At 41.8% G+C, this 22,624-nt stretch overlaps 1 protein-coding gene across 30 annotated transcripts in view; it reads left to right on the forward strand.

Annotated features, from left to right (window-relative positions):
- Positions 1 to 22,624, forward strand: part of ANK2 (ankyrin 2) — a 318,251-nt gene that overhangs the window by 290,069 nt on the left and 5,558 nt on the right. For 16 of the 30 annotated variants that reach the window (XM_082236854.1, XM_082236863.1, XM_082236851.1 and 13 more), the window contains 9 exons: positions 10,247 to 10,321; positions 11,413 to 11,544; positions 12,280 to 12,420; positions 13,764 to 14,043; positions 14,793 to 15,069; positions 17,358 to 17,450; positions 17,965 to 18,048; positions 19,208 to 19,372; positions 20,863 to 21,042. In XM_082236854.1, coding sequence (XP_082092980.1) covers positions 10,247 to 10,321; positions 11,413 to 11,544; positions 12,280 to 12,420; positions 13,764 to 14,043; positions 14,793 to 15,069; positions 17,358 to 17,450; positions 17,965 to 18,048; positions 19,208 to 19,372; positions 20,863 to 21,042 — 1,427 coding nt within the window. Of the gene's footprint in view, positions 1 to 2,852; positions 8,862 to 10,246; positions 10,322 to 11,412; positions 11,545 to 12,279; positions 12,421 to 13,763; positions 14,044 to 14,792; positions 15,070 to 17,357; positions 17,451 to 17,964; positions 18,049 to 19,207; positions 19,373 to 20,862; positions 21,043 to 22,624 lie in introns of all 30 variants that reach the window. The other 14 variants (XM_082236871.1, XM_082236873.1, XM_082236844.1 and 11 more) reach the window with 3 other exon arrangements.

Raw genomic sequence — 22,624 nt, forward strand, 5'->3', positions numbered from 1 at the left:
ATCACCTTTAAAGATTCAGTTTCTATAAACTACCTTCATTAAATTATTTACATGCAATATGCATGTCCCTGTGTATAAAAGTGATACTGTTTTAAGTAACAAAGTTCCATAATCCGTTTACCCTCTCTTACTTTGGTGAAGTATTTCAAAAAGCATAATTATGTATTGGGACATTGTCGCTAGCTATTATTGATTATACCTGTAGTTGGAAGTGGAGCAGGACAGGAAGGGGAATGATGGCAACAAGTGTTGGGGTAAAATCAGGTCACAAGTTCACTAAATTACAGCTTCCAGGCAGATCACGGCATGGGCAAAGGACCAAAACAACATGGCAGCCCTGCTACCAGTGATACTTTTCAACCCAGTTGCTGGAAGGTCAGTTTGGGGAAACAGCCAGCTTACGCCACTCATGTTGTCTGCTTTCATGAACCAGAAGCTATGGAAGATACTGCAGAGTGCAAACTGAGTGGAAGTGAGCCATTGGGCCCATAAGGCCATACTTACCCTGTAGGTGGAGCATGTAGCACCCCTCTTGCCCTAATGCTGTGGCCCCTGCCCAGTTCCAGTCCTCAGTTAGTTGGGCCAGAGTTCCTGACACGAAAATGAAAAATGAAACAATTAACATTTGCTATAAGGGATGCAAAAATTCTGTAACTAAACAGCCATTGACACAGGCAAGTGAAATTCTTTCATGGCCCCATCAGCCAGCAGCTGGAAACATGCAGTAAAAGAAACAGCTGCTTTTTCAGAAGCCTGGAAGGGCAGGGAAGGCAAACACTGCCATGAGTCCAGGCAGGGACTTGAACCTATAGCCCTGGAGTAGATCAGGTGGCAAAGTTCTCTCCCTAGTTCACCCTAAAAACTCACCCAAGAAAGGTCACCAGGCAGTGCTGAATTGCCAAAGGCAGTTTCCAGGCCATAGTGGTTTGGTCTAGGTGGGAGCTGTGCAAGGCAGCCCCATTCTTCCACTGGGCACAGTCGAAGTCCGTTGCTAAGGGAAGTAAGAAGTATAAATTAAAAAAGAGATCGTTACATTCTTAAATAATGAACTGTTTTGTAAAATGACTTCTGTTAATAATAAATAAATGAAAACAAAATTACTTATACCCCGCCCATCTGATGGGGTTGCCCCAGCAACTCTGGGTGGCCTCCAACTAAAATAACTAAAAGTATAATAAAACATCAAACATTTAAAACTTCCCAATATAGGGCTGCCTTCAGGTATCTTCAGAGAGTTGTATAGTTCTTTATTTCCTTTACATCTGATGGGAGGGCGTTCCACAGGGCGGGCGCCACTACCGAGAAGGCCCTCTGTTCCCTGTAACTTCACTTCTTGCAGTGAGGGAACTGCCAGGCCCTCGGAGCTGGACCTCAAATGATCAGGAAGTTACACTGGAAGCTACTTTTCAGCAGAAGAATGGGAGGTAAACATTCTTAAAATACATCATTAAATAAATCTTTTCATGCAGAATTGCAGGCTGCCTTGGGTCAGGTTCCTTTGTGTTTACCTCCTCTCTAGTTGGGCTCCTCCTCTGCTCTGCTTTTCTTCTCCATGATGCTCATTTCTTGGCCTTTTGGTCAAGTTACAGTATCATATAGTCTCAAAGTATAGCCAATTCCACGTGTTTGTGTTCCTAAATGATAAGAAATTTTAAAATGCTTTCATTCACACAAAACCCCTGAACAAATATGGGGGAGGGGAGACACATTACTCTGAAGTAAGTTTTACTGTAAACATATTCCTGATGCTTTATATGTTAATAGTGGGGGTGGGGACAATACTTCACCATAGTATGTTGCATATGATTTTAAGCCTTTTTCATTTATAACCATCTTAAGTTTTGTTGGTGTCTTTTTTCCTTTTATTTTATTGTAAGGATACTTACCCTGCAATGTATGCAACAGCTTTGCTTTGCATGGAAATAACTTGGCTTACATATATATGTATATGTACTGTGTCTATTTGTGTCTGTGTGTGTGTATGTGCCCTGTATGAATGTTTTTGGTTGCCATGCATTACATTCCCCCCTAACCTATGAATTCTCTGTTGAGCTAGTCACTATTTAAAATTCCCCTTCCCACTTTTTTATATTACCATCATCATCATCTCTTTCCCTTGATTTCCCCTCCATTTGTTTGAATAATGAGGATGTTCCAAGGAAAGGACCATTCCTCTTGAAATAAAAGCCTGCGTGTGTCTGTGTCACCATCTGAATGTAAGATTCCCCTTAGATGAAATGCCGGTTTGCAGCTGCCTCAGCTATCAATGCATTTCATTTACTCTAGATTATCTCAGAATTAAATGTAAATACACAACTTCTAACTTTGGTTCTTAAACAAAAGTTTACAACCGTTTATTACCTAATTTTGGTTCTGAAGTTTGCTACCACTGGCTTTCTCTTTGAGGAGATCAACTTCCAACCAACTTAACAATCTCCCCCCCACCCCACACACCTTTGTTCTCTGTTTTTATTTGAACATTGATCTGTAACATCTGGACAATCTTGAGATGCCTATCTTTGTGTAAATTCCACTGTTTCTTTTTCTTGCCCACTTTTGTTTTTCTAGTGTCCTTGGTTGATAAAAGCTTTGGTGTTGTATGTGTGTGTGTGCTGTACTGCGAAAACTAAGCAAGTTATTTCCTGCCCACTTTCCTTTTCAGTTTTCCCCCCGTTAGCTTTGCTTTGCTTTTTTTTCCACCCTCAGATTTGTGGATCCACCATACCCAGACAGTTTTGTTGACCCTCCTACCGCTGCAATCAAAGACAGTCATTTCAGTCCTGATTACATTTTTTCAATCTCTATTTTCGATTTCCATTTATTTCCAATGTTTTTCCCCATTTGCATCAAAGATGATGATGAAACAGAATCTACAGAAACATCTGTCCTGAAAAGTCACCTTGTCAATGAAGTCCCTGTCCTAGCCAGCCCAGACTTGCTATCTGAAGTCTCTGAGATGAAACAAGATTTGATTAAAATGAGTGCCATCTTGACCACAGACTCAGCTGAAAAGTCAGGCTCCATTAAGGTGAAGGACCTTGTGAAAGCTGCCGATGAAGAACCCGGAGAACCATTTGAGATTGTGGAAAGAGTTAAGGAGGATTTGGAAAAAGTGAACGAAATCCTGAGAAGTGGAAGCTGTCCAAAAGAAGGGCCAGTTCTTCAAAGATCCAGTTCTGAGAAAGAGCTGGCGGAAGAAGAATGGGTCCTTGTAAGCGATGAAGAAATAGAAGAGGCCAAGCAGAATGCTCCGCTGGAAGTTACCGAGCCTGTTTACACAGAAACTAGAATAGGCAAAGGGAAAACAGAGAAAGAAAAGAAAGACATGGCGGGAATGATCGATCATCTCAGCCAAGATCTAAAAGATTACATGTCACTTAATGAAATGCAGCCTAAGACATTACAAGAAGACATAGTAGGAGAGAGATTTGAAGCTGTGGTTGTAAGCAGGGGCTCTGAAAAAGGTGGGGGAAGCCATGAGAAGAAGCAGGTCCAGCAAAAACCTACCTTGGAAATTAAAAAACCAGTTAGGAAGAAATTAAAAGATAAACAAAAGCCAAAGGATGAAGAAACCAAAGGAAAGAAAGAACATTCAGGACTAACAAAGTTCAGCTCAGATGAGTCTATAGACGAAGAGGTCGGGTTAGCCCCTGCAGAGCCTTCCAAGGCAACAGCTGTGTCTCCTGTTATAGAAGAAACTCCTATAGGCTCAATCAAAGATAAAGTGAAAGCCCTTCAGAAGAGAGTGGAAGATGAGCAGAAAGGACGTTCAAAATTGCCTGTTCGCACCCCAGGAAAAGAAGGGGCAACCGAGAAGTCTGTTGCAAAGCTATCGCAGCCTAAAAAAATTATTTACAAAGCGAAACCCCCATCTTCTCCCTCTGCCTCAAAGACCCCAGCTTCCCCCTCTGCCTCAAAAACGCCAGCTTCCCCTTCTGCCTCAAAAACACCAGCTTCTCCCTCTGCCTCAAAGACTGCAGCCTCCTCCTCTGCCTCAAAGATTCCCGCTTCTCCCTCTGCCTCAAAGACTGCAGCTTCCCCCTCTGCTTCAAAACTCTCCTCTCCCTCTACTAAGAAGCCAGCTGTTTCTCCCACAACTAAGAAGCCAGCTGTTTCTCCCACATCTAAAAAGCCACCCGTTTCTCCCACATCTAAGAAGCCACCTGTTTCTCCCACAACCAAGAAGCCGCCTGTTTCACCTTCTTCTAAAACAGAGAGACTTGAAGAAACGATGTCTGTTCGTGAACTGATGAAAGCCTTCCAGTCAGGTCAAGATCCATCGAAGCATAAGGCTGGACTTTTTGAGCATAAGTCTGTGAAACAGAAACAGCAGGTCTCTGAGAAAGAGCCGGCTAAGAAAGGAGCTGCTCAGGCAGACACTGAAAAGAAGCAGGCAATGACACAAAGAGACACACACAAAAAAGATAGTCCAAAAGGTAAAAAGAGCCAGGAACCTCAGGCAGAGGCAGGCTTGCAATCTAAGAAAGAGGCACAGGGTACTCTGAAAAAAGATTTAGCCATGCAGCAGACAAAGCAGCAGAGTAGTAAAACTACAGAAAAAGATGTTCCAGCAACTGATGATGACAATGCAAAGGGTGTGGCCCTGACATTTGATGACCAAGGGGATACTGACCTTCAAATCAGCCCAGACAGAAAGACGTCCACAGATTTTACTGAGGTCATAAAGGAAGAGCTTGAGGAGAATGATAAATACCAACAGTTCCGGCACATTTCAATTACCGAGGAAGGTGAGCTTCACTTAGATCAAGTACTGACCAGTCCATTCAATGTTACATTTCCATCAGAATATGTGAAAGATGGTTTTTTGCCCGCTCTCTCCTTGCAAAGTGGTGCTCTGGATGGCAGCTCAGAAAGCCTTAAACATGAAGGCATAGCAGATTCTCCAGTTGGTAGCCTGCTTGATGGGACCCCTCAGATCAGCTCTGAGGAAAGTTATAAGCATGAGGGATTGGCCGAAACTCCAGAAACAAGCCCCGAGAGCCTCTCTTTTTCACCAAAGAAAACAGAAACTGCTGACCAGATGGAAGAAACAGAATTAGCCAGTACAGTGCAGAGAGCAGCAGAGGCACATTCACCAAAGGGACTTTCTCCAACAAAAAGTGAAAGGACTGTTGCTGACAAAGACATAAAAGTTATAATCGGCTCAGAGTCCCTCTCTCCTCGTTTGTCAGAAGAAGTAGAAGTTACAACCTCCAAAGAAGAGATAGGCAAATGTACAGATTCTAGCTCAACATTGATTGATAAGGATGCTGTCAGGGATGAGTTATCTATGGCTACTGAGCAAGGACATTTAACTAAGTTATCTGAAGTGCATGATACTATTTTAGAGAAAGAGGATCAGGCATCCTTTGAGCACCATGCCATTAGTAGAGGACTGGAGCTTTCACTTCCTAGCCAAGAGAGTGAAGGTCTTAGCCCAATTGCAGATGAATCCTTAGCTATAAGCCATAAAGATTCATTAGAAGCAAGCCCAGTACTGGAAGATAATTCCTCCCGTAAAACACCCGATTCCCTTGAGCCTAGTCCTACCAAAGAATCCCCCTGCCGTGATTCTCTTGAAAGCAGCCCCGTAGAACAGAAAACAAAGACTGGCTTCCCTCCAGGACCTGGTCCCATGCAGGCTGCCTTTGCCAAAGCAGAAAACTTCCCAGAGCTGACACCTGTGCGATCTAGACTTTTACGTGACCCTGATGGCAGTGCTGAAGATGACAGTTTAGAGCAAACCTCTCTTATGGAAAGCTCAGGGAAAAGCCCTCTTTCACCCGAGACTCCCAGCTCTGAAGAAATTAGCTATGAAATCACACCCAAGACAACAGATTCGCAAATGCTCTCAAACATACCCAAGTCAGCTGTGATTCCTGAAGTCAGCGAAGAGCCAGAAGATGACCCCGAAGGTGAGCCGACGAGGAGGTTCACACCAGAAGAAGAGATGTTTAAAATGGTGACTAAAGTCAAAATGTTTGATGAGCTGGAACAGGAAGCAAAGCAGAAGCGGGACTATAGAAAGGACCCCAAACAAGAAGATGCTGCTTCAGCTTCTGATTTGGAAGCTGCGTCTGAACTTGAATTTGCACCCTCAACGGCTGTAGAAGATGATGGCGTACCTACTGTACTCACTTCTGCAGCTGAATCTAGAAAGACTTCTTCCTCTTCAGAAAGTGAGCCAGAATTAACAAAGCTGAAGAAGGAGGCTGACTCTGGGCTGCTGATGGAGCCTGTAATTAGGGTGCAGCCTCCTTCACCTCATCTTTGTCATAGGGATTCCAGTTCTAGTCCTGAAGAAACAGGGTTTCAGCCTATTGAATCCAAGCAGCATGAATTTGGTACCGAAGAGGATAACACAGAATCAGATAAGCCAACGGAGGAAACCAAAATGTCTGGTGATACCTCTCTTGCCTCAGATACTAGCATCATAGCACAAGCTAGCGAGTCCAAGTGCTACAGCACTGATGAGAGTGACACTGCTAGCCCTAATGGCCCCATGATGCAGCCTGAGGAGGCATTCTACCATTCTGTGGGTGGTGACGCCCCCAAAATAGCTGAGTTATATGAAACCTCAGTGGCGTCTCACAACCAGGATGATTCTGAGAAAGATGGTGGAGCATCTGAGGAGGTAACACCCAGAGACATGGTTGCCATGGGAACCAGAGGGGGCTCCTGCATCCCTGGCTCCTCTCATTGCTGTATATCCCCAAATGATGAATTGGCTACTGTTGTTTCACCTGTTCACTCCCCTTTGGGAAGTGATTTGGCTGAAACTAACAACATTGTTGAGATGGCACAAAGGGATTTTTGTAGTGTAGAACACTCTGCAGACCATTCGCCTCAAACAACCCAAAAGGGTGACCCTGAAGGGAATGCAGATGATGTTGATGAAAGCAGTGCTCTGCCTATAACAAGTCCTTATGAAAATGTCCCTTCACAGCACTTTTTTACTAGCACTGAAATTAGTTCAGGAACTGGTTTAAGGATGACAACAGACCAGTCATCTGGGGTTCATCATTCTACTGAGGTAGAAACTACCTTCAGTGAGGAAATTGCACTGACCAGTTCCCTTTGTACACCAGCATCGGTAGGTTCTGAGGTTCAGACCTCAGAAGATATCTATATGGAGTTAGAATCCAAACATGTGGGCATCTTTCAGAAACAATCAACTTCAACATCAGAGGTCGCGTCACTAGATGAAGCTGCTCTACAAGATATCAGAGATGAAGCTGAGAAAATAATCAACCAAGTGATCATAACCAGGACAGATGTGGATTCTGACAAGTGGAGTCAAATACGTGAAGATGATGATGCTTTTGAGGCTCGGGTGAAAGAGGAAGAACAAAGGATATTTGGCTTGATGGTAGACAGGAGATCACAAGGCACCACACCTGACACGACACCAGCCAGAACTCCTACAGAAGAAGGGACGCCTACCAGTGAACAAAACCCCTTTCTTTTCCAGGAAGGGAAATTGTTTGAAATGACAAGGAGTGGTGCCATTGACATGACCAAGAGGAATTATTCTGATGAAAACTTACACTTTTTCCAAATGGGAGAGCAGTCTCAGGAAGATGTGTCCTTATCTGAAGAAATGAGAGAAGCCGAAGGCCTGGAATCTCTCCAGCAAGAGCAACCCCCAGTTCCATTTGTGTCTTCTGAACTAGATGAAGCAGAGATGCCTATAAAAGGCTCACTCACGTCTGTATCAGAGGATGAGGCCAGTGGTTTCTACACCACAAAAGGGGATATTAAATCTAGAATCCCTATTAAAATGGGCATTTCAGCCTCTTCAAAGTCACCAAAGAAAGAAACTGCTCCTTCTGATGATGATGACTTCTTCCCTAGAGCTGATACTGAAGACATGTTTGACAGCTCCCAGGTGCCTTGCCCTGTCTCTCCTGAGCAGACTGTGATTGATGTACAGTTAGATTTTTCAACAGTCACTAGGTCGGTGTATGCTGAGCAGGAAGATGATTCCCCAGACTCCTCACCAGAGGAGCAGAAATCTGTGATTGAAATCCCTACTGCCATCATGGAAAGTGTGCCTTCTGAAAGCAAATCCAAAATTCCCATTAGGACAACTCCCGCTGCATCCCACTCATTGCAACAATCAGAGCTTGAGAGCCTTCCTTCAGATAGCTTTGTTGAGGCCCTAGAGGAATCGGAGGATGACCCGTCCAAACCAAAGTCTAAGATTCCAGTCAAAGCAGTTTTCCAAAGAGTTGAACAAGAGTGTTTGTATACAGAGACATCTGTCTGGAAGCCAGAGTCAGCTAAAGCTCTTGACAAAACATGCAAGCTACCTGCGAAACAAGACGTTAGGAGCAAATCTGAATCTGATGAAAGTGCCTCCGTGGACTCAAAGGCTAAGCGTTCAGTCAAAGCTAGAAGCTATGCTGAGGCCGAAGCAGAGACCAGAGAGAGGGTGGGTGAGATGAAGCTTGAGGTAGAATCAGACGAGCAGATGACTTCACGACCAAAGATATTTCCTTCGCGGTTGCCCGTTAAGAACAGAAGCGCCTCAGCTTCCCGCAGTGCTGTTAGTCCCACTAAAGAAAGTAAGGAACATTTTTTTGACCTTTACAAAAACTCCATAGAGTTCTTTGAAGAGATTAGCGATGAAGCTTCCAAATTAGTGGATAGACTTACTCAGTCAGAGAAAGAACAAGAATTAGTTTCAGATGATGAAAGTAGTAGCGCCCTAGAAGTTTCAGTTATTGAAAATGTGCCATCCATTGAGACCCAGCAGTCAGTTGCCGAGGACATCTTTGACACCAGGCCCATTTGGGATGAGTCTATTGAGACTCTGATTGAGCGTATTCCTGATGAAAATGTCCCTGACCATGTTGAAGGTATTTGCCAGCCATTGGGATTCCCTTTGCTACGCATGTCATGAATCGCAATTCTTTGGTTGTTGTTTCTTCCCTTCTTTCCCCCTTGCTTTTTTTTGTGTGTGGTTTGTGTGTCTCCTTTTTAAAGCTTCCTGTGGTTGTCAATGTGTTTTGTGTAAGCTCTGTTTGTTTTGTTTTATGTCATGTATGTATTTTACTATCCCTGAAACAATCTCAAGATTGCACACTGCAAATGCTTACGCAAAGGATAAAACATAGCAATATAGTCTTTTTTGCAAAAACAACATTTGTTCATGTTGTTTAACTAACAAATTTAGAGCATTATTATTTCGCTTCTAATACAGCTGACCACGCAAGTTTTAGTTTTTGGATTCTCTGCACTATAATTGAATCACTTTGCCATGAATTACTTTTGACACAGATGAACCAGGTAAGATTACTATAATTCAGGATATGCAAGTCCATATAGCTGTGCCAAAAGCAAAGTTATTAGTGCCTTAAAAAAAACTCCAACCCTTTTATTGTTGTACTTTTGCTTGGCACCATTTACTAATGGAAGGTGGTGCACTGGATTTATGTTAAATTTAATGCCCAATGTTTAGATCCATTTTTAAAAAAAGAACTTCCTATAATAGCACTGAGGAACAATAAGAGGAAAATATGGTAACTGAATTTTGAGCTGTAGAGACTATGACTTCAAATGCACACACAGGAAAACAAAAACTCAAACTCTGCTGGTATCAGATTGGCTGTTGGGGTTATTAATTCTTGCTGCTTTGGTGCAAATATCACTGAGAAAAAGTGTGCACTTGCTTTTGCATGCCTTCTTTGTAAAGAGCTAGGAATGCAACATGTTCTAGCAAAAAAACAAACAAACTGAATACTGCTAAATACTAATGCTGCACAGATATCATGATCTGGAAATCTTTTTGATGGTTGTAAGCAGTGCAACTTAAAAAATATGATGCTCTTAATGTTTGAAATGAAGTTTCGGATACATCACCTAATTTTGCAAATATGAGTTTGATGGCCATTTGCCATTGCTTTAAAGAGGCATGAAAAAACATATTTCCCGCTCCAGCAAATTATTTCTCTCTCCCTTTGTTCTGTTTTATTTTAAATGTTTAGGAGTTATGAGCTCCAAAATAAAATTGAGGACAGTGTTTTCCAAAGCCTCCAATACCATACTCAATTAAGTGGGCATTTTAAATAAAGTGCTTTGTATTCAAATATTTCCATTCTAGCTACATACCAAGAGCTTTGGTTTCCTTTGAAAGCAGACACTGTTAAACACTGGCCTTATTTTATGGAGTCTCTCCCCCTGAGGCAGATCAGTTTTGCCTTAAAAACTAAACAAAAACCTGTCCTATTTGACCTTGCTTTAGATCAACAGGATGATCAAGAAAGGATAGAGGAAAGACTGGCACATATCGCTGATCACCTTGGATTCAGCTGGACAGGTAAGCTCTAATGTGGTTGAGATCACAACCATCTTAGGGAAATGAAACTTCTAGCTCTTCTTCCCTATGTGTTGAGACACCAACTTGAATTACAGCTGCCTACCAGGGACGGTAGCTGTAGATCCGACTGGCATGTTTTATTACAGATTTTACTTAAGTTATTCCTACATGCTCAGGAAAAGCATTGTGTGAATTCTTAACACAGAGAACATACTGAGATTTTGATCCAAAATGGCTGCCAGAATACAGGTGCTGGATAGTAAAAGTAATCCCTGTACGGCCACTTTTGTTTTTTTGAGTGAAGAGCAACACATTTGGCTTTTTGAGGCAGAACAGCAGGTGGTTCTCATCCACCCAAGGTATACAGCATGACATCCAAAACTCAAATCATTAACAATTTGCTTCCCTTTTGTGATGTACCAAATCAGCTTAAAGCAACTGCCTTATTCTACCTAATGGTTGGACTGGCCCTGGAGAAGAAAACCACATATAGCTTCTGTTTCCTCTAAACTGAAGCTGAGATGTGATGTGACAAATGTGAATGAAAATAGCTAATACCCTACATGTAGTTGAAGCTACAAATAGTCCCTAGGTAATACACAGAAGGATATTGGTTTCACAAGAAAGGCAGGTAATTAGCAAGGATGCACCAAACAATTCTAGACATATCTACTCAGAGGTAAGTTTTATTGAGTCAATAGGGCTTGCTCTCAGAAAGCAGGCATAAGAATGAAGCCTAACAGATTAAATTTAAGTGGGACAGAGAGGGAAAGTGAAGTGGTAAATGATGCCATCCCATCTTCAAAATCCCCACAAGTTTTTCAGGGAATAGGATGGATATTTGACCCTTTCAATTCAGTTGCATCATGGTATATTCTGAGGTATCTCAGGAAAAAGAAGGGGCTTTGGCTTCAACAGATTCAAGGCTTCCTCCAGCCTGCTCCCTTATAAATATCTACTCAGAAGTAAGTCTCATTGTTTTTATCAGGCTTTGCTCCCAGGTAAATGTTAAATGCACTTAAAATAGGTGTTAAGTATTTAAAAGGAAATGTGTGACTGTTTGAAATTATTTTAATAATGTGCGTTTTCAGAGCTAGCAAGAGAACTGGATTTCACAGAGGAACAAATTCATCAGATCCGAATTGAGAATCCTAATTCACTGCAGGACCAGAGTCATGCACTGCTGAAATATTGGCTGGAACGTGATGGGAAACATGCTACTGGTATGCTCAGTTTTAGTAGATACCTTCATTTTCTTGGCAAAGGAGCCTAGTGAGTATACATGTACTCGCTGAAGTGCAACACTGACAAAAATTCACATGCATAATACAAAGGGGAAAGTGGCAGTACAGCCCCACATTTCCACCCTCTTTCCCCACTGCCAGTGCTGACATCTTTGGTTGACATTCTCACAGCTGTTGTGAAGGAACTGAATGGCCCTGGTTTGCCCTTGAGCCTATGCAAAAAATGTCTTCGTAAGAGAGGCATTACCCTGCCCCCAATAAATTGATGAGAATGGCAGACAAAAAGCATAGGAGAAATTTATGACACAGCACTACTCACAGCAGGGTGAGGAGCTGCCAGCTGCCAGTGACCCCCAATAAAGTCCATTTGCAGGCACAATTTGGATTCAAACCTCACCTGTAAATGGACATTTTTGCTCTGTAGGCAGGACCTCAAAGGGGGTTGCTGTAACTGCTGGTCAGCAGATGTAGCAAGCCTCTTTGAACTTTTATAGGTGGACACCCTTGAGTTATAGGTAAGTAGCCTAACTTTCCAAGTGTTTGGGGATAACGTCAGGGCGGACAGAAGAAAAAGACATATATTTTCATCATTCATCTCCAAATTCAAGGTGTTAATGCAGACTTCTGAATTATACTCTTTTGCTGTGTGAATCTGGAGGACAGGGAAAAGAGCACACACAGCTTAAATAAAGTCTGGTCTTTTCTGTATCACAGATTCAAGCCTTACTGAGTGTCTTACAAAAATAAATCGTATGGATATTGTTCATCTCATGGAGAACACCATGGAAACATCCCGAGACCATAATCGCACCTATGCAGAAATTGAACAGACAATAGGACTGGATCATAGTGAAGGTAAGGGTGAAGTCACACATCTCTGCTCACTGTTTAGTAAGTTGTCGGCATTGATGACACAACCATCAAAGCCCTGCTTATTGAGAATTCAACCTGATTTGCTTGCACAAAAATTAGGCAGTGGTTAGATTATAGATAGTCTTTGTTGATTACTCATCCAGTTTTGCTTGTGGGGTGTTTGTTTATTCCACACTTTTCAATGCATTTCCCTGTCGCTTACCAACCCTCAAGATGGCAGATTATTTTTTTTAAGTGCATTTGCTGCACTAGGGCAACAGCGCCTTTTAAATCTAAATTTCTGATATATGCTTGAATCCCTCCCACAAGATAGGGACAATCTGGAGGCACCCAAAGACGGAGCATTCATACAGAGCACATTACATCAACAATGATGCTTTTCAGCATTAGCAGCTTAGACACTCAAGGTGTGAGTCATTCTGTGAGTGTCAAGATGTCTGCATGTATGTTGGAATCATCTCTAAATGCTTTTAATGCTAAGCTTAGGAGGAGGCATGTGTAGGATAATGAAACCCTAAAATATCAATATACAGCACAAACGGGATCATGTTTAACTGGAAGGAAAACTGTTCAGGTTGCTGTCTGTGGAAGTTGCCTGATGGTAAAAGTAGTTAAGCAATGGGGACAATTACCTTGAGGGGTGGTGGGTTCTTCTTCACTGGAGTTCTTCAAACAGAAGCTAAAGAGTAATGTCCTGTGGATGTTCCAGCTCCGGGCTATCTGGATCAAGCTGGGGGTTGGCCTCTGAAGCCCCCTCCAACTCGATGGTTCTATGCTCTATGTCAGCAGACATTTATGTATGTCTTGGTGTGTGTGGTGCCTCTACATGAAACCTAAGGAAGTGGGAGAAATTCGATTCAGTTCACACTTCAAGATGAACCTTCCTACTTTGTTTATTCCAAACCAATACACAAAAGTGAAACACAGCGATCCTTTGAAAATTCTTTGAAATTCACACTTCTGTAAATTATGCAGTACGGTTCTCCAGCCAAGTAATTTGTATGAGTGTAAAGTGTGCATTAAAATGCAAATATTGGGGGAAATTGCTTTGCAGAAATATGTATATTAGGCAAAAAAGTCATGCAATGGAGAAATTTGCACTAAAATAATGATGAATTTTCAGGAGCATTTTTTTAAAAAATTGCAAGCTGATGTGGAAATGCATAGAATTTAAGATTGGAAAAACAAGAAACAGAGAGAAACCAAAACTGACAGATTTGCCTCTCCCTACTCAGCACCACCACAAATCTGCAGGTAGATGTAAACTGAGCAGATTTTCCCACTTTACATGGGAAGACCAAATAATTGTTTTTACCTTGCTGTAGGTTTTTCTGCACTCCGTGAAGACCTGTACAGCACAAGAGATAAGAAGGAAGAAGAGCATTCTTTTTCTAAAGACAGTGAGCCATCAGATCACCCTCCCCTTGTCTCTGAGGAAGACATTTCTGTGAGTTACTCACCCTTGCATGACGGCACACCTAGAGGTGAGGCGGAACTATCCATTACAGAACTCCTACGACAAGCACACAAGGAGCGAGTGGAAGCTGAATTCTCAGGGAAATCTCATGCGCTGCCAGAAGATTCATCTACCACACAAGAATACTTGTAAGAATCCCAAGATTGCAGACCCAAAATGATGGCATATTGTGAGAAATGTACCGTACGCTCTGTTGACCTCTATAAAACACACACACAAGTGCACTATTTAGATTCCATATATTATATTTTCTGTTTCACAAACTAAATTGATTTAAGACACCTGCTTTCAGAGCTGCAAGTTCTTCATGCTCATGTATTCAGAGCAGACACACATTAGAAAGTGTTATATTCTCAGTCAAATATGAACTCTATGTGACTATAGACATACGTCAGCTAGTGAATTTTCAAAGGACAAAAGAGATTTATATATATATGTGTGTGTGTGTGTGTGTGTGTGTGTGTGTGTGTGTGTGTGTTGTATCCCATTGTATCCCTCAACTCACGGAAGGATTTTTCCTCCAGTGGAGTCTATGAACAGAAGCTAGAGGAGGATTTTTTTTGGGATGGGTGACCACCTGGGACTGGGAACACAATTGCACTGTCTTGAGTTCCATAATGGGAGAAAGGCAAGATATAAATGTAAGAAAATAAAATAGAAAACATAATAGGGAATTTCCAATATATTTCCAAGCAAGAATGAAGTGTTGAACCGTTAAGAGCAAGGATAGAGAGTGGTCCTCCTAAGGTTTATATTAAACTAATGTAAACCTTAAAGTCATCTTGAATATTTACCCTGGCATTCATCTGTAGGCTTATTCACTAGAAACATAGAACATATAATAATTAGGTACCTTGAATTCAACTTTAATTCACAGTGTCACAACTTCTGGAGCAACACAGGCACCAAAAGGAGAAAAAGCAACAAGCATTCCCAGTGAAAAGTCTGAGGGCTCTACTGCAGGCTCTGAGGATCTTGAAAGGCCATACCTTCATACCCCAACATCTAGTGAACGAACGGATTCACCCATTGTGCAAGAACCTGAAGACCACCAAGAAGATCTTTATCCAAGGAAAAATAGTCTGGTGATTGTGGAATCAATTGATGAACACCCAGAAGAGTCAGAAAGATATGAAGAAGAGTTGCTGGAAAAGGTAAGTGTTACCGCTCGCTTGATGAATCACGAGGTTACTCCTGCACACATCAGAGGAATTATTATTCAGGGGAGTAACATCTTTAATATGATCTTAGTCAGTACCAAGGAACAAAATGTATGAATAATAAATACCAATGTTCCCCCACACATAACTGGCCAAAAACAATTCCAACTACAAACAGAATATAAATGAAAGAAATCTGCCGTTGAAAACACAAAGCGGTAGGTAGCACAGAAGGGGAAAAGTAGACAGAAAACAGTTCTGTCAACTAGGTTAGAATAGGATGAACATGGCAGCAACCCAAAATAAAATGTTCCAGAATGGATTCATGAAAGAGAATCTATTGCTAAAGAAATCCTTTGGAAAAGAATAGTGAATATCCTATATTTAGTACAACTAAGAGCTTCACAGGGGACGCAGGTGGCGCTGTGGGTTAAACCACAGAGCCTAGGACTTGCAGATTAGAAGGTTGGCGGTTCAAATACCTGTGATGGGGTGAGCTCCTGTTGCTCGGTCCCTGCTCCTGCCAACCTAGCAGTTCGAAAGCACATCAAATAACAAGTAGATAAATAGGTACCGCTCTGGCGGGAAGGTAAATGGCGTTTCTGTGCGCTGCTCTGGTTTGCCAGAAGTGACTTAGTCATGCTGGCCAGATGACCTGGAAGCTGTACACCGGCTCCCTCGCCAATAAAGCGAGATGAGTGCTGCAACCCCAGAGTGAGCCACAACTGGACCTAATAGTCAGGGGTCCCTTTACCTTTTAAGGGCTTCACAGATGCCATTTTCCCCTGTATGGAGATGATAGGAACCTATAAGCTGCTCCATACCAAGTCATTGGTCTCTGTAGCTCAATATTGTCTGCATTGACCAGGATGTCAGGCAGTAGTCATTCTCAGCCCTTCTTAAAGATTCTGGAAATTGAACCCAGGATCTTCTGCATGCAAAGGAGATTCCCAGATCTCTGTGTAGGGTTGGGTGGGTGGAGATGCAAGAAATGTTTGGAAGCCAATATGTGCCTTTCTTATTGGTGTACATGCAACAAACAAAACATTGATGTGTTGACATTCTACATGTCAGCGTTCCTCTTCATTTCTTTTACAGAGAGGTCGTTAGTGATTAGTGGAAGCTCTTTGGCTCTGTTCAGAATTGGACCTGTCACATGCAACTATTTCACACACAAATTCCCTCAAACAGAAACACCTCATTTTTTGCCAAGGCCAATTATGAAATTAGGACCCTATCCTACTACAAATTGGGTGTGTCAGCCAAATGTTATTCAGCCCACCCCTCTCCCCAAGCACCTGCATCCTGTCCTGCTGCCCCTTTCCAGGTATCTGGCAGCGGGGAGGTTTGATGAAGGCGTATCTGAAAGATTTGCATTCCCTTTTTTTCTCGCTAGCATCTCTTGTAACTACCTAATGGCAACATACCAGACATCAGGACTTCTAGGAAATAAGGTGTCTGAGGATGAGCATCAAGTATCCTGGAAACATGCTCCAATATTCTCTGTATCTGGGATGCTGCTGAGTATGCCCACTCTGTGGGTTTTATGCACCCAAAGCATGTTGTTTCCAGGGCACTTGCTAAGGACAATCTGAGGACTCAGGAATCCTGGGAAACTTTACTCCCTGGTGCACGGAATGCTGCCATTGCAGCATTCCAGGTGGTGGGAAGGAATGGGAGAGGCACTCCATTTGCATTCCAAGCCAAGTCATGCACTTCAGCAACAACGCCTGAGCTCACATTGGTTTTGTCCACATATAACTTCCCCCATGGAGCGACTGGCCTAGCATTATACATGAACAAATCATACAATCAGAAGCCTTTTCTCTCTCTTTGACTTCTCTTGCCCAGGTTAATTTCCCTTTAAAAAAAAAAAAAAAGTTTATAGCCGGCAGATCTTTTGTTAACAGTGAATTGTATGCAAATGCCTTTTAATTAAGTAATTAAATATGAAAGCTTTTCTCTGATTAGATTTAGAGAGAATGAAAAGTTTTTGGATCGTATCCAAGTTATTCAAGCACATTGCAAGCACATTGCACCTTAGCTAATACGTGATTTCAAATAACAACAACAAAAAGTAATAGTCTAGATGGTATCACACATTTAAAGGCGATTTTAGGGTCTCATGTTATGCTCAAGGGAAGAAGTAATGTGGCTTCTGTTAAAGCTGTGAGCATTTGTGTTGTTTCCATTGTGCTAATAGAAGAGGGGCCAAATGCTGTTCATTCACACCATGCTACTATATCTGTATGATAAGAGCCATGCTTCCATGCTTCCACTAGGAGCTAGCAGAGGAATTAGGTGAGCTGGAGGCCAGCTCAGATGAGGAAGAGATGGTAACTACCAGGGTCGTTCGCCGCCGGGTGATTATTCAGGTACAGGAGTGTTGAACTACTGCACGTGCCAGTGGCAATTATGTCCTGGTTACACCTCTAGGACCCACCCTTTCCCAAAGTCCTGTTCCTGAAGCAACCCCTTGGCTGGTATTGCACTGATGAATTTGGCATGTTCCTGAATAATGCATGTCTATTGAGTAATATAGATAACTTTTTCTACTTTGATTTGGGAAAGCTTGGAAGAGAAAAGAGAAACCCAATAGGGTTGTTACCCAATGTGCATTTTGAGGAAGAATGTCCCATGTCCCACTAAGAGTTGCTGCTTCAACACTACTTCCTATTAGGTCAAATGATTTCTGTTTGCCTATTGGTTCAAGGTTTCTTTGCATGTTTTTAAATATTGGTTTGCAGAATCTTTAATGGAGTTTTAACAACTATGCTTCAGTGCTTCCTGATTCGTTCATTTCCCCCTTGCTTTAATCAACTAACCTCTTTTGTACAATTTATTTAAAGCAACCACTTTAATTTATGAATTTTGTTCTTTGACCAACAGTCTGATGATATGCCTGAAATGCCACCAGAAGCTGTAACAGAGGAGCAGTACACAGATGAACATGGCCATATTGTGGTGAAGAAGGTACAATTTAACATTAAGATGTTGACTTAATGGGAAATGCAGGAAGAGCAGGGGATTTTCTTTGTAAATTAAAGCTACGCATGGGCCCTTTTGTGTGCTATGGAGTTAAATTAAAAGCCTACAATGAGACTTCTTCAGTGTCTGTTAATGATTGGGTTTTTTCTGGTCTGTGTCAGTTTCACATATATTCCATCCTGTTTCTGCATTAGCATTATTTTTTGCACACTTCTTCACAAAATGCATTTTTTGATGCACAGACTGGACTAAATCCTCGGAACTCCCCAGTGTCTACTCCAGTAGTAACATGGAAAGCATCTCCAATGGGAATTGGACACTTTAGTGACATTCCTGGCCCAAACTGCAGACTAACATGTTGATATGTGCTCATTCCACATGGCACGTCAAAGACGAGCTGGCACAAACCGGGGCAGCAGTGGCTGTGACAACTAATTCAATAAAATTTCTATGTGGTCACAAAGGAAGCCACAGTTGTCAGTCTGACATAAGTTACTTCTATGATGCCCTGCAGAGCACCTTTGAGGCCTAGTTAGTAACCCAGGAACATGTTCAACAGCATGAGTTTTCCTCTATATCAGGGCTTTGTTGGTGGAAAACAATACACCAGAATAATAAAAGTATCCAAGGCTGCAGTCCATTCACACTTAGCCTAGATAACAACCACTGAGCACAGTGGGGCATTTGTGAGTAACCATTCTAGGATTGCCCTGCATGGCCAGTTTGCATGGTACTGCACTGACATGTGTCAAACATGCTCATCAGTTTTGCAAGTGTGATCTGGGAGATTCTGCTAGGTTCTTGATAACAAATACTTTCTGCAAGGCTTACTCTTTCAAAATAGTTTCTAAAGATACTCTTCCAAAGGAAAAAATCCATGGTCTGACTGGGAGGCCTAGCTGCTATTTAAAGAGGTGAGCTTATTAAGGTTCATTGGAATTAAGGTACTTAGGCGAACTGATTTTGAACATCTAGCCTTTCATTTACCACATATTACCTGCTAGTAGAATGGATATAGTGATGCCTCCAGTCCCTTTGGGAAGGGTTATTCTGTTTGCAGATGAATAGAAGATGCTGCACTTACAAAATTTTACATATGACTGGTATTGTTTTAAAACTCTTAATAATGATGTCATTCCATTAGGTCACTAGAAAAATCATCAGGCGATTCACTTTACCAGACGGCACAGAAAAGGAAGAAGTTGTGATGCAAGGAGAACCTCAGGAGCCAGTTAAGGTGGAAGAGGGAGATGGATATTCCAAAGTTATAAAGCGAGTTGTGCTGAAGAGTGACAGCGAGCAATCAGAGGTTAGTTAGATTGATTGAATGAAAAATGAATTAGGAAAATTAACAGTAGTATTACCTCAAGAGAGTTTCTTCTGGCCATTGTGTTTAAGTTGCAAACTCCACTCACTTGGCTGCAAGTCTGCACACTTCTAAGGGCCTTTTCATACATGTCCTGGGTTTTAAGGTTGCACATGTAGAGGCAAGTTGTGATCTCTAGATTGTGAAAAGCAAGTAGATGAATCCAGGGCATACCCATTTCGAAATCTGCACATCATGTTTTCTAAATCACTTTGCTGCTGGGAATATGACTGGAATATCGGCAGGAAGGTTATCACTTGTATTTGGAGATCATTGAACATTTCACCCAGGAGGGAACCTTGAAAATGTCCATTCAGTCTAAGAGTTGCACTGAGGGTGAAGGGTGAGGGAGGAGGTAGAGTGAGTAGTATCCTATTGAGTAGAGAGATGTTTTCTCCAACATCAGACAGTAAAACTAATCCTCCATCTATTCTCATACATGTCTGCCTTATTAGAAATCCCTGTTTCTAACTAGCAAGTATTAGGACCCCAAACCCAATTGATCACAGGACTTTGAAGAAGATATAGAACTCGACAAGAGTCCTTGATGTCAGCACAACCAGATCATCAAGGAGATTGGGCTTCCTTTTTTATCTTAAACCTTTTCAGACCCAGGGCCTACTTTTCACCCAGACCTGCATTGGGGAACCCATTCCTTAATCTTTTATCACATAGTAGTGCTCCTCTTGCAACCAACCTTGAAACTGGCTGCGGCCCACTACTGGGTCATGACCCACCAGCTGAAGAGCAGTGATAAAGGCCTTTTCAGCTTCCATAAAGCCTGTGATGCCCGCAACTCTTGGCTGAAATAACATTCCCCATAGCTTAGTAGGAACTGCCCAGGTCCTTGGCTACTTAAAGAAGCCTACCTTGACTTGGTCTTGGCCAGCTGAACAGGATAGCATATGGGTACTCTGCTAATGGGATCTTCAGCTGACTGGCCTACTCCTAAATTCAAGGTACTCACATTAGCCAGGGCCCAAAGCCATTTCTGCAACATGCAGAGAACTGTTCTCTCGACAACAGTCAGATTCAGAGGGGGAAGTACAAATAGAAAGGACACAGAGCATTTACATTTTATGATATGCATAGTGAAACTGCAGGAATTGAGGTTTTCATTTGGAAGGAGTTTGCCATATGATTTGTGATGTCTACATCAAGCTAAGACCATCTTAATTCCTATAGTAAACTGATTACACATCCTGGAAGAAATTTTGTGAGGAAATTTAGAATTCATTGATTTCTTGCAAAATTTTGCAACCAGGACAAGTTGAGCATATCTTTAAATTTATGTATTATGTTCACTTAGAATGATAAGCCAAAACTCAGTATCATTCATTTCAGATGTTAACTAAGCAATCCTTGTTTTGAGCTCTCCTTAGTAGTGTGTGCTCACAATCACACAACGTATCCGTGAAACCTTTCTTCACCAGGTGACCTTTTCTGAGCCAAGTGTACAGAGTGCCTCAGAATTTCAGTCTGAACCAGTGGAAGGCCGCAAGGTCAGCAAAGTTGTGAAGACTACGGTTGTACATGGGGAGCGAATGGAGAAGCACCATGGAGATGCTAGCTTAGCAACTGATCTTCCCTCAGCCAAAGATGACTTTGAAGAGGTAAAATATTGCCTTTTCGACATGTCTTTGGAAGTGTCAGTCTGGAATACCACTGTAAAATCATATGGGAAGAAGAATATACATAAACCGGAGTAGTTTACTGCAGTGAAGTACGTTTGAAGCCTTGTTTCTAAGTAAAGTTTACCTGTCCTTTAATATGTTCAGAGCAACTCAAAATAAAAAGTCCAAATTAGAAAATACACAAAACCACTACAATAAATGTCCTGTATGAGACACCTGATGAGACCCAGTTAATATTCTAGGAACATCTGATTGTGCCATATTCTTAAAGCTAAGCAGATGTAGAGCTGGTTAATGACTCAGTAGGATACCACTGGGAGGAAGGCCCTGAGGTCTTCTGCAGGAAAATCAGGATTGGAATTTAAAAAAAACCAACACATTTTATTTTAATCCAATTGCATCACCATATCTCAGTTTAAGTATCCAGAACACCCTTCCATGATGTTACTACTTTATCTGCACTGCTTTCCAACTATTGCAGCAGCAGACCCCTCCCATCTCACTGGAGACCCTCCACCCACAAAATACTCATTAACCGAACTCAGGAAACAATTCAGGAGGCTTCTTACCGGAAGTAACTCTCAGTATCTCCAACTTAGTAATTTCCAATATTCTCATTAGATGTTCCTTTCACACTTAAAATTTACATTTTTCCTCCTGTCAAAATGGTGGCATAAAGACATTCACATTCCTTTTATCACTGCAGTACTTCTTCACACTGTCACACAAGCACGTATTCATTGTGACCTACGAGAATGGATTCACCTCAGTCTGGTGAGACACTGAAAATTAATTACATTAGCTGTGTAATTAATTACCATCAAGTACTCAAGCCTTCCATTCACCCCATAAATTGCCTATAAACTGATTCAAAGAAGAATGCTCTGGAAACCAACAAGCTATGGGGGTGATCCTGCTGTTGAAAATCACACAATACATTCAGTAGATGCCAAAGTTTACTTTATCACGCATTCTACCATACATAATCTAGATCTGATTTAGGGCAAAATCATCTTTACCTCTTGGCAGAATGACACAAAATGTCCAAAGTAGCTCTGATACCCTGGGGTAGTTTGGCCATTTTATTTGGTTATCATGGTCCACTGTCCATATGTTGACTAAGGGTTTTTATGCTGTTTTATGGATGTTCTACATTCACAGATATCTGAGATTAGATTAATTATGCAGTATATAAAATTAAAAATAAATAAATAAATATAGGCAAGGGATGTGGAGCCTCCGTCCCAGAAGACCACAACTCCCATCATCCCTAGCCCATCAGCCATGTTGGCTATGGCTGATAACAGCTCTAGTCCAGGAACGTCTGGAGGGCCACAGGTCACCATCCCTGATAGACATTGTATGTCTTGATTATATGGGTCTCCTGGGAAGACATTTCAGAACTGCCAATCCTGATTGTCATCTAATCTAGGACTAGCTGGAAATTTATAACACCTGGAAGGGGGGGAGTGCAAAAATCCAGTTTTTGGAAATGTATTCTGGAGCAGGACTGTGAAGTTCATCTATCGCTACTGGAAATAATGCATTTTTCTAACAGTGG

Source organism: Podarcis vaucheri (genome assembly GCF_965113315.1).
Source record: "Podarcis vaucheri genome assembly, chromosome: 9".
Taxonomy (NCBI): Eukaryota; Metazoa; Chordata; class Lepidosauria; order Squamata; family Lacertidae; genus Podarcis; species Podarcis vaucheri.